Source organism: Chenopodium album, chromosome 12 (genome assembly GCF_948465745.1).
Source record: "Chenopodium album chromosome 12, dcCheAlbu1.1, whole genome shotgun sequence".
NCBI classification, from domain to species: domain Eukaryota; kingdom Viridiplantae; phylum Streptophyta; class Magnoliopsida; order Caryophyllales; family Amaranthaceae; genus Chenopodium; species Chenopodium album.
The window spans coordinates 17,686,297-17,699,069 of NC_137845.1; the positions used below are offsets into that span (position 1 = coordinate 17,686,297).

General features: G+C 33.0%; 1 protein-coding gene across 1 annotated transcript; it reads left to right on the top strand.

Moving 5' to 3' along the window:
- Positions 1-229: 229 nt before the first annotated feature.
- On the top strand, positions 230-6,471 carry LOC145572168 (armadillo repeat-containing protein LFR-like). Its single transcript, XM_081631187.1, has 10 exons — positions 230-373; positions 3,145-3,221; positions 3,353-3,616; positions 4,296-4,465; positions 4,567-4,709; positions 4,813-5,057; positions 5,403-5,508; positions 5,591-5,729; positions 5,821-5,948; positions 6,043-6,471. The coding sequence occupies exons 3-10, from the start codon at positions 3,424-3,426 to the stop codon at positions 6,296-6,298; spliced, it is 1,380 nt and encodes a 459-aa protein (XP_081487313.1). The 5' UTR covers positions 230-373; positions 3,145-3,221; positions 3,353-3,423; the 3' UTR covers positions 6,299-6,471.
- The last annotated feature ends 6,302 nt before the right edge of the window (positions 6,472-12,773 follow it).

Here is a 12,773-nt window from a genome sequence, read left to right on the forward strand (position 1 = left end):
AGTAAATAATATTAAAGTTAGTTAAATAAAATAAAACTTATGGAGTATAAATAGTAAAAATCACTTTTTTTTTTATTTATTTTTATTTATTTTTTTTGAAGCAATAGTAAAAATCACTTTTATTATTACTGTACTGTATTTTCCTTTTTTTTTTATTATTATTTTTTTATTTTTTTATGAAAGAAAGTAAAAATCACTTTTAAAAAATACAGAAAGTCAGATTTTTTAATAAAAATTACGTAAAATAACAATTAGGACACTCAGTGTTACATACTGTGCTCTTTCTCTCTCTCAGTTTCCCCCATTGTAGCGCACCCAACCTTTTCCATTGAAGCGCACTCCACGTTCTCCATTGTCGCAAGCAGCTTCTGAGGTAAGTTGATGTTTCTTTTTGTAATATCGAATATCAATTTCACAATTTAGGGTTTATCGTTAATTTAATTTTATTTGTCAGTATAGTAAATTTAGGGTTCGGATTATTGAAATATTGGTTCTAGTAAGGTTATGAACGATCATAACGAGCGATTTTGTTGCTAGAGAAGAAAATTATGAGCTTTATTTGATAATTCAATCAAATGTGCCTTTTGTTCTTAATGTTATGTGATTTTTCGAGCTTAATTTGATAATTAAATGAAATTTGGTTGCTAATGTGTTGCAGAACCCTATATGTTACGATTGAACTATGCTAATTTGGTGTTTAGGGTATAATTATTTTTTATTGTGTTAAATTTTAAGTATACATCGAGAAATTCCAATTTTTGATGAATAGTAGAGATGAAATTGATGTTGAGTTTAATGATTGTAAGGTAATAATAATTTGTACTGGAAAAATGGTTTTCATTTGACATTTTCTAAGCGTAGTTTGTTGATAGTTCGGAGTATAAATTTGTATACATTTGGAGGGGATGTTGGGTTTAATGATTGTTGGGTAATAATAATTTGTACTGGAAAAATATTTTTCGTTTGACATTTTCAAAGCGTAGTGGGGGGGGGGGTGAGGTTGATAATTTGGCGTTCAGTTAAGTAGAAACCAAGGGCACAAATATGAGTAGAATGAATAAACTATACTCACTTCCTTCAAAGTGCCTGCAGCCCTTTATCTTATTTAGGAATTTGGGTCAAAAGAAGTAATGGGAGACTTGTATGAATCTTATGATAGCATTCAGAATGCTTTTCTCGCAATGATATGGGCATTCAATAGAAACAAATTAACTCAAGTTGTGCTGAGACAAGTAGCATATGAAGAGGATGATAAACCATTGATGAATAGCTTAAGAACAGATCCAGCAGCTGGAAAAGGTGGGTACAGGAATAAAGTCAGACTTGGCATAGAAACATGTAACCAAGTATCGCAATAGTATTTGGAGGCACAATGGAAGAGTTTAGGTGGTCGAACCCAATTGATTGTGCACACCAATCTTGTCAGGTGTTGATAATGCCATAGATAACCCTTGTCAGAAAGACCTAGGTGGTTAGAAAGTGATGTACTGCCGATCATATTTTTTCTAAAAATGTAGCAGAGTTATAGATGTGATATTTTTATCCTACAACTGCTACTATTTGAAAAGAGCGACTTACAAACTACAATTAGTTTAGATTTGCCGAATTTAATTGACTGATGTACATGCGAAGACCAAAAATTTCACGCAATCAACAACTTAATGTATGATGTTTATGAAATGAAAGGAGTAATGAAGTTGTTCAGAGGATAAGAGCTTGATCATTCAGCTTATTTTGGGAATCTGAGCTAAAAAGTTGGAGGTCTTTATCTAAAATACTGATTTTTATCCGGCTTATAGTCTTGTGCTCTTAATTCTATATTTTTGTTTTGTGATTGTGTTTTTTTGATTGACTTGTATTAAATTGATCTACAAATGAGTCAAATCTTATTAAAATCCTAGTAAAAATGTTAATGTTAGTAGTACTCTTTTAAGTATTTTTCTTAATTATCAGCATCAAATTGGTATGCCACAATGATAGTACTATGTATAATTTGTATGATCTATAAAGAGCACATGAACTAAAGTTGCAGAAACCTGTTCCAGGAAGTGTGTATCGTAGTCAAGTTGATACTAGGTTTCTGCTCAGGTTTCTTATTCGTTCGCTTCTTGATGTTTCTATTTTTATTGTTTTTGATCTTACTCAACTTGGATTTTTAACCGGGGGGTGGGAATTATTCATGTGATGAGCAAACTAGTTATTTTGGGGTGGATGAGATGCTTTGCGAAATCATCAATACGTGCTCGAGAGGGATAAACGAGGGAGCTGTCCTAGATTAACACTAAACGCCTAATTAACGAGGGAGGTGTCCTTGATTAACACAAAATGCCTAGAAAAGTTGAACTATAGCCAGTCTTCCTTTTGTAGAGAAATTCTTAATTTCTAATACATGACGAAATCAATAGCTTACTACGATATAATTTCATATAAACCCACTTCTACATCAATTAAAGCAAGAGTTTAACAACCAAACAGAACAACCACACTTTCTTTAAATTACTACAACTTGAAAGGCTCCCAAATTCAGAATATTATCTGAAAAAATAGCAACAAATCAACTCATAATGGCAATATTAACTAAATTCTCCAACACTCAAATAGATAGACCACAATTTCAGATTTCATTCTAAAAACAAAATTCCATAGAATTCTCAAAATTACCTTCAGATGAGAAAATTCAAGGTCAGTGCCTAGCTGAGAAACTCCCTCTTTGCACAAGATTTCCTCTCTCTCTTCTTCTTCAGCAGCTTTCCTTCTTTCTATCTGGCACAACAATTTTGGGAGCTGTTGGGAGCTTTTAGCTTATACTCTACATCTTTTCTAATATACGCGGTTTTTAACTTGCATCTTTTTTGTTATTATTTTAATTATGTTAAATTTTTTTATTAACAAAAGTGTCATGGGATATTTTTTAAACATCTCTCCAAGATACATTAGCATTAGCTATTGCTCTGTCTTACTTTGCTTTTGGGATCTTCTCTTGGTGTTATTAATATTTCAGAGTTACTTGTTCAAGTTGTCTAACTGTTTCTGTTTTGTCGCCGTTATTTTAAGCTGTTCACGTAGTGAATTAATTGTATGTATGGGGTGATTATTTCACATTTACCTTTTACTTTAACATAGAATTGTTTTCTAAATGAACAGGCACGCAAACATATGCAAATAATTACGACATTGCCATAAGATAAACGAGGAGATTAACGGGGCGCCTGCTCCTAAAAGTATTCTTCGTTCTTTTCTTTCGGCTTCTTCTCTGTCTTGAAAGTTTTCTTACTATAAATTATTTTAGTTTTCTAGGTCAGCACATCTTCATCCTCTCTTTTTCATCATTTTCAATATTCATTTTATTTAGCCGGTTCTGTTGATTACATCAAATTCTGCCATCTTCAATTTGCGGAAGAAAAACGGAAATCAGAAAAAGAAATGCAAAAAAGAGAACAGGGAAAGCAAGGAGGGTCTGGAGGTGGTGTAGCCGCCACTCCGCCACCAAAAAGGGGACGTCCGCTTGGGAGTGGAACTAACAGCGCTGCCGTTGCTGCTGTTGCTGCCGCTGCAGATTCTGCCGCTCCTCATACTCTTCTGGGCCCTACCCTTCAGGTCCACAGTGCTTTTGCTGGTATGTCTCTTCCTTTTACGCTTAGCTCTCTACTTCCCTCCAACCTTTTCAATTTCAATCATATTTTCTTTGTCACCTGTATACATTTTTATTATAATTATTATTTTAGCACCAGAATTTTACCACCATAGATTTCAATTTTTGGTGCATTGTGTTACTGTTAATTTGATGGTACTTGTTGAATTGTGCACACAAATTGGGTTCTCTGATTTCTAGAATTTGATAGGTTGCATAGCTAAACAGTTTGATTTTATGAGATTAGGAAAATAAGGGATGTTTTGAGAGAAATAATAGAAAAGTAGGAGTGGGGAATTCGAAACAATTATGAATACCTGATTTAATTTACTTTCACTGGTTTTTTCATTAATTTTTATATTAAATTAATGAAAACTTAATTTAATATAAATTTGTAGATTAAATAGATTATTGTCAATGCTGTTTATATTATTGTCAATGTGTTTTCTTCATTTAAAGCTAACAAAGTCGTGTATAAAGAGTTGCAATTGGTTATATACTTTCGAAATCACACTATTTACTTTAATGTTATGTTTCACTACCGATGCACAATATTAGATTTAAACTCTTTAATGTTATGTTTAGTTTTATGTATGTATATTTTCCTGTCTCTACAAATCTATGTAGGTGTTACTTTAAGATTTAAACTCTTTGGGATTTTCAGATCAAAACCAGAAAAGGATTGTTTTGGCTCTGCAAAGTGGCTTGAAGAGTGATCTGACATGGGCACTAAATACTCTTACTGTACTCTCTTTCAAAGAAAAGGATGAAATTCGCAAAGATGCTACCCCACTGACTAAGATACCTGGATTGTTAGATGCTCTTCTTCAAATTGTATGTTATATCACACACTATCCTTATTTTTTTCCTGACTTTACACAAAGACATTTTTAAATTAGGAAGGTGATCTGTAGCCTTGCTTTTTTACTTTATAGATTGATGATTGGCGTGACATAGCTTTACCTAAAGATCTTTCCAGAAACCGGCGCGTGAGGCTGTTGGGTGCAAATGCTCTTGTAACTGGTTTTGGAAATGAATATGAGGCGTTGGCTTCCAGTGACAATTACTCGCAATCCATGTAAATTTTATTTGATTAAGTCATCATTATGCTTGCTTGATTCTGGATTGAATGTTAAAAGGTCTTACAGCCCTTGAGCTGATTGTGGAAAATGTTTATGCAGTGCTGCCCCTGGTTCTTATTCATCACAAAAAATTGCAGCAAGACATCGACCTACTGGTTGGTGGTTTGAGGAAGATGGTTTGTTCAATCTAGATGATGATGGGCGTGCTGAGAAGCAGCTGTGTGCTGTTGCTGCATCAAATATCCTCCGTAATTTCTCTTTCATGTATGAAAATGAAATTATCATGGCACAGCACCGTCATTGTTTGGAAACTGTATTTCAGTGTATAGAAGATCAAAACACAGGTGATAGTAACTAAATACGTTTAGTTTTAAGTTTTAAACTTAATGAAGACTGTATGTTATCATTGAAAGGCTTAACTGATTCTCCTTCAATGTGAAATTCTTATTGTTCAAGACATTCTCTTACAACAGTCATCATCCATTTAATATCAGAAAAATGTATCCACTTAGAATGTTGCACCATGAATCATCTATGTTAATATTTTATCCTTCAAATTATTTGTTTTGCTCATTTGCTGTTTTGCAGGGGGCGGGGAGGGCTTTTTACAATGTCTTATGCTAAAATTCAAAATTTCCTGTTTGAGGTCATTCAGTAATGATGCTTATCAACTTCTGTCTTTCTTCCAGAGGATGAAGAACTTGTGACAAATGCCCTGGAGACAATAGTCAATTTGGGCCCATATCTTGATCTACGAATATTCAGCTCTTCAAAGCCTTCATATATTAATATGACGTGAGCATTTGTTTTGCATCTGTAATGAGCTATTTGATCGCTGAAAGTATGAGCCTGTTATTAATATTCTTTTTGGATCCAGGGAAAAGAGTGCAGTTCAAGCTATCATGGGCATGCTTGATTCTCAGGTCAAAGCGTGGCATTGTGCTGCTGCAGAACTGCTTGGCCGTCTGATTATAAATCCTGATAATGAAACATTTCTTCTTTCATTTGCTACCCAGGTTGCAGCTACTTACTGTCTTAACATCTACAGCTTTCCTCAAGTTCCATATAAAACTCTTGGATATCTTGATAACATCCATATCTTTGCAGATTTACAAACGATTAGTTGATCTACTGAGCTTACCAGCAGTCGATGCACAGGCAGCGGCTGTGGGGGCACTCTACAATCTTGTGGAGGTCAATATGGACTGCCGGTTAAATCTGGCAAGTGAACGATGGTGAGATTTCTTTCCATTATCACCTCTAATAGCTTTGTGGTCCACCTACTTAAGGATGATCACTAACCATTTATATGCCAAAAATGACTTCCAGGGCTATAGATAGACTGTTGAAAGTAGTTAAGGCACCACATCCTGTTCCTGAAATTTGTCGGAAGGCAGCTACGATCTTAGAAAGCCTAGTCTCTGAGCCACAAAATCGAGTTCCACTCCTTGCATATGAGAACGCATTTGCAGAGATACTCTTCACGGAAAGTAAGCATGCTGATACTTTTGCAAGGATATTGTATGAACTGACTTCTCGGCCAAGCAACAAGCAAGGATCAGCACGTGGGATATGGGGCCTGTAGTAGAAGACCGATTTTAACAGAAAGTGATTAAAGATTTCAATCTTTAGCCTTTTTGTTTTGCCTGGTGTTCGCGAATCTTGTCAATGTATACATTTATTCATGAGCAGGAGCTAGTTCATAACCAAAATTGAAATGTATACATTTATGCATGAGCTCAAGTTAGTTTTTTTTTTTTTGTTGTTTTTTTTTTTTGTTTTTTGACGGGATCTCAAGTTAGTTTATGACAAAAATTGAAAGGTCTCTCAAAGGAATGTTCCAACATAAAGAAAATCTAAGCACTTTTAAATAGAGGGACTATAAAAAAATTTCTTGAAAGGGTGAAAGGAAAGCAATTCTTTCATTAGTTAATAAAGTATCCATTGTTTTCACAACTTCATTGGTAGCTTACCATCTAAGAGAAATCAATAACAAGATATTTCCATTTTAAAGAATTAAAGTTGCACAAATTGTTTTAAATAAATCTATCCTAACTTAGGTCACATTATAAACAAGTGTTTGTGCCTATTATTTAATTACTACCTTCGGTCCAATTTACTCGTAATAATTTCCTAAAACGGATGGCTCACATTACTCGCAACTATTGTGTTTCTTCCCTTTTTAGTATGTTTTTGGGTAGTAAATAACCAATATACCCTTATTTTTTTTAAAAAAATAACCTTATTAAATTACAAATCTGATTTCATTAGATTAAACCCCAAGCTTAAATAATTAAACCCCCTTCCCCTCAAATGTTCTCTCTCCTCCTCCAACCCATTTTTTTCATGGTGGTTTCGTGGTGTTAAGAGCGGCGGGGAAGTCGGTAGGTTTCAGATCAGCGGCCTCGTGGTTTAAGATCGGCGGGTTGGTTGTGTCGGTGTGCTGGGTTGTTTGTTTCGGTGTTGGTCGGCTCGTGGTTTCAGATTGTCGGGTTCGGTGGGTTGGTGGTTTCGTTGGTGTGGTCGTGGTTTCCTTGGTGCGGTGGTAGTTTCGTGGGTGCGGGGGTAGCAGATCGTGATTGCGTTGGTGGACCGGTGGTTTCGTGGTTGCGCTGGTGGTTCGTGGGTGCGGTGGTGGTTGTAGATCGTGGGCGCGGTAGTTGTTCGGTGCTACTGGGTGGTGGTGGTGGGTATTTCGGTGCTGCAGGTGGTGCTAGTGGTGTTGGGTTATTAGTTTAATTTTAGTTGAATTTTATTGGGTTGGATTAATACTTAAAGTGTGCCCTTATCTTTCACTAACTATATTTAAGATCTTTGACTTGGGAACCGCAACTTCTCCCTTTATTGCGTGAAAATTGGACCGAAGGTAGTATTAATTATGTGGGTTACGATTTGACTTTCGGGCCAAAGCATTAATCTCAAAAACCAATCAATAACACGGGGCATTGCCCACACTAAATAAATGTAGTAGAATTCCTAATTACGTGAATTTAATTTTAATACAATATTTTTATGGGTCATAATTAGATTGGTTATGTAAGGGTCGAGTCATGTTGGTTTCGAAATATGATGTTGTTCTATTAGGACGGATAAGATCGAATAAGGTCACTCCAGGTAAAATTATACGGAGTAAAATTTATTATTTTGTGTAAAAATCAGTTTGGATTCAGTTTGAGTTATGTTTAAATAGAGTTAATCTCATACTCCGTATTAGTTTAAGTCAACACTCAACATTGATTTTGACAATTTGGTAGGATTTCTACAGGTTCAAACTAAAACGGGATTTAACCCAAAAACAATTGCAATTAACATGACCAACATAACTTGTGATCTGGTTCGACCTGAAATCTGTTTCCATTTGATCCAATAAGACCAATCACTTGACTCAACCCATCTTCTTAAGGTCATCCATTCTCAGGTTAAATAAGATGTTTGATTAACATCTTATTGATTCGGGCCAATTTTGTACCATCAAATTGATTCGGGCCAGTTTTGATACATCAAATTTGGATATTACATCCATTTCATTTAATTGCAATAAAAGAATTTTTGTATCTTTTACAAATAATATCCCTTTATTGCAACTAAAATGGAACAGAGGTAATATCCAAATTCTTCGGGTATCATCGGGTTAGATTTCGATTGGTTAATTGAACCGAGACCCTTTATTAACAGCTCTACATCTAATTCATATACTTTATGTAGAAACATTATGTAGAAAGAGCCTAATATTATGATTTCAACTTATTATTGACTTATTGTATAATGTATATATTTTTCCTAGTTGTGTGTTTTTATATGTTGTTCTCCACTAGTTTGTCTATTTAATTTGTTTTTATTAATTTTCAACCTTGAAATTATTAGATGCTTAAGTAAAATAAATATTCTAAATTAGAGCGGACTTTTCATGAATAGCGAAGACTTTGATTGCTCCATTATAAAGTTTAATACAATCTCAATAGGTTAGCAGAGATCAAACAAAGTTTAATTAGAATAAAGTTACCTTTCTAAGATTAATTGCTATGGTACAAAATGAGGCCAAATTGTTACTAGCATCGCGAGTTAATCACAATGCGTACATGGAGCACTCGGGAACTTCCAATGCAAATCATGGGCATACAAGAGTGAGTACTCTAACAATGTAGCTAGCGTCGTTAAGACATTATTCTCAAGTGCATAAAATAATTAAAGTGTTACTCCGTAATAATAACTAGCACGTACTTTGATAACTATTGCAATTAGCGTTCAACACATGGTTTTAAATACTGCATTCGTTTCATAATGTATTTTAATGTGAAGAATTTTCTATTTTATCCGTTTCTTAGGAATTATAACGTTATTACTCCGTAGCATTTTCACTCCATCGTGTGAAATGAAAATAATAATTTTGCAACGCGAAGACTTTTAGCTATGATGGTTTCTTTAATTTATAGTTCTAGAAGTTGTACTATCATTTTTCTAGAAGCTTTAATACAATATAGTTGCTTCCTAAGTAAAATTTCGATAAATCAAATAGTAAACAAAAGTCAGTTGGCCAGAAGGAAAGGCATGTGCATGAGCAATATTTTATTTTGTTTTCTCATACCAATCTCGAATGATTGGAATTATTGTCTTATAAATATGAACAATAAAATTGATCAAATTAATATCATCATTCTTACAAATATAGAAGTACAAATGGAAAAAGATTCAATGGTGCATTTTAAGCTCTTCCTCATATTAGGAATTCTTCTGTTTCATTCTTCTGGTAATCAACTTATATTACTCAATCTGTTTCTTTAAGTTGTTTTCATTCAGTTTTTTTTTTTTTTTTTTTTTTTTTTTTTTTTTTTTTTTTTTTTTTCCGTTAAAAATTACCTAATAAAACCCAGATTTTGTGACAAATTACTTGATAAAAAGAAGTTGTAATAAATTATCCAATAAAAGGTAAAATGTTATAAAATACTAACTCTGTACGGAATTACACTGTTGACCCACTTCAAAACATCCCCAAGCTAAGCCACCACTTTTATCCCCAAAACCAACACAACCTGCTTGAATTGTCTCCATCATGCCGAAACCACCCTCCTACCCCAAAACCATCACCTCTTACCCCAAAAACCACCATCCGGAGCACAAAACTACTCTCACCAATTCAGAATATCCCCCAACCACCCCGAAAATAACTTTAGCACCTTGGAAACCAATCACCGTGGTGGTTTTGAGGGTGTTTTGAGGTAGGTCAAGAGTGAAAATTCAGCCAAAGGAAGTATTTTACAACATTTTATTTTTAATTTGGTAGTATCTTACAAGGTTTTTTTTTTATTAGGTTTTTTTTCACAAAATTTGGGTTTATCATGTAGTTTTTGAAAAAAAACTCTTTTTTTTTTTAATACAATTTTCAATGCATATTATTTGTAATAGTAATAACATATTTTAATTTGCATTGTAAAAAAATTATTGATAAAAGAGTTGAATTTAATACTATAAATAAAGACAAATCAAACAAAATTATACTCCAATCCGTACGTTTCGTTATAATTGCAATAGTTTGACTTTTGTACTATTCATATGCTTACTTTGACTATATTTTTTTTTTATCAATATGTAAAAAAATATGGATGTTGCCATATAAAATAATTTGAATTAATTTTTATGTGTATTTTCATCTTATTAAAATTTAATTTCATACTTCTTAATGATAAATTTTTATAAATATTATTGGTCAAAGTTGTTCATTGGCATGTATACCAAATTACCAATCAAAGTGTTGTGATTATTAACAAACGTAGGGAGTACATAAATATGTTTTTTTTTTAAAAAAAAAAATTTAAATTAAATTAATGTATCGACAAAGTATTAGACTCCATTGTCAAATGTCAATGGATCAATTATACACATAGTCTTTAAATATTACTCCATTTATAGTCTAAATTGTACTCCGTAACATTACTCTTGTAATACATTTTCTAAGGGAACTCTCAATTTTAAAATTAACGTCGATTACATTTGGTCATGTTGTAGATGTACTATGTAAAACACCCGGAGGACTAGAAGTTTCAGGAAAAGGTGGTTTTACACAAACACAAGGGCGGCATGGTAGAAAATTGTTGCAATATTGTGCCCTTCGAGGGTACACTTGTGATGTTTATGCGTGTTGTGGAGGATCTTTTTGCACTTATTATCCTTATAATGGTCATTATTTTTATTGTGTTTGGTCACCTATATAACTACAAGAAATATGGTTATCTTCCAAATAATTCAAGGTCGATCAAGACCAAAATTTTGCATCACTTTATGTAATGATTTATTTCCTTTTATTTTTAAATTGATTTGAAGGGATTGATCAATATGATCAATCTATTCCTAATTTATTTCCTCGTTTAGTTGATGTTGTTCGATTTTGGTAAATAAATTGAATAAGATTGAGCATTTTATACTTTGTACATGTGTTAGGCCAATTATTTATATTTTTAATTCTTTCACTTGCATTTTATGCGGCCTCCAATAATTTATGTATTTTTGGATGTCGGAGATAAGAAGAATTATAGAAAGTTGATCTTATTAAACACATTTTGAAATGCATAGAATAAGAATTCTCTTGATATTGATTTCTTACATGAACTACACAAATAACATGTAAATGAAACTTAATATGCACCTTAAATGGATCTGTTTTAAATGACTAAGTTTGTTTAAAATATCTCATACATGAATCAATAAAAATGTTTTCGGCTATATAGTAGAAAACGAAAGAAATTAAGATTGACTTAATTTTGATTTTTTTTTTATCTATTTTAATTGAATTGGGTATACGTCCAGTGAGGAGGGTGACATATCCTAACTTGTTGTATACAGAAAATTCAATTTAAATTTAATTGAAAAAAAAAGAACCTTTTATGTTACGATTGAACTATGCTAATATGGTGTTTAGGGTATAAGTATTTTTGATTGTGTTAAATTTTACACATTGAAAAATTCCAATTTGTTTTTATGAATATTAGAGATGAAATTGATGTTGAGTTAAATGATTGTAAGGTAATAATAATTTGTACTGGAAAAAAGGTTTTCGTTTGACATTGTCTAAGTGTAGTTTGTTGATAGTACGGAGTATAAATTGTGTACATTTGGAGGGGAGGTCGGGTCTAATGATTGTAGATTTGTAGGGTAATAATAATTTGTACTAGAAAAATACTTTTTATTTGACATTTTCAAAGTGTAGTTTGTTGATAGTACAGAGTATAAATTTGTATACATTTGGAGAGGGGGGGGGGGGTGGGGTTGATTTAGGAATTTGGGTCAAAAGAAGTAATGGGAGACTTGTGTGAATCTTATGATAGCATTCAGAATGCTTTTCTCGCAATGCTATGGGCATTCAATAGAAACAAATTAACTCAAGTTGTGCTGAGACAAGTAGCATATGAAGAGGATGATAAACCATTGATGAATAGCTTAAGAACAGATCCAGCAGCTGGAAAAGGTGGGTACAGGAATAAAGTCAGACTTGGCATAGAAACATGTAACCAAGTATCGCAATAGTATTTGGAGGCACAATGGAAGAGTTTAGGTGGTCGAACCCAATTGATTGTGCACACCAATCTTGTCAGGTGTTGATAATGCCATAGATAACCCTTGTCAGAAAGACCTAGGTGGTTAGAAAATGATGTACTGCCGATCATATTTTTTCTAAAAATGTAGCAGAGTTATAGATGTGATATTTTTATCCTACAACTGCTACTATTTGAAAAGAGCGACTTACAAACTACAATTAGTTTAGATTTGCCGAATTTAATTAACTGATGTACATGCGAAGACCAAAAGTTTCACGCAATCAACAACTTAATGTATGATGTTTCTGAAATGAAAGGAGTAATGAAGTTGTTCAGAGGATAAGAGCTTGATCATTCAGCTTATTTTGGGAATCTGAGCTAAAAAGTTGGAGGTCTTTATCTAAAATACTGATTTTTATCCGGCTTATAGTCTTGTGCTCTTAGTTCTATATTTTTGTCTTGTGATTGTGTTTTTTTTTTTTATTGACTTGTATTAAATTGATCTACAAATGAGTCAAATCTTATTAAAAT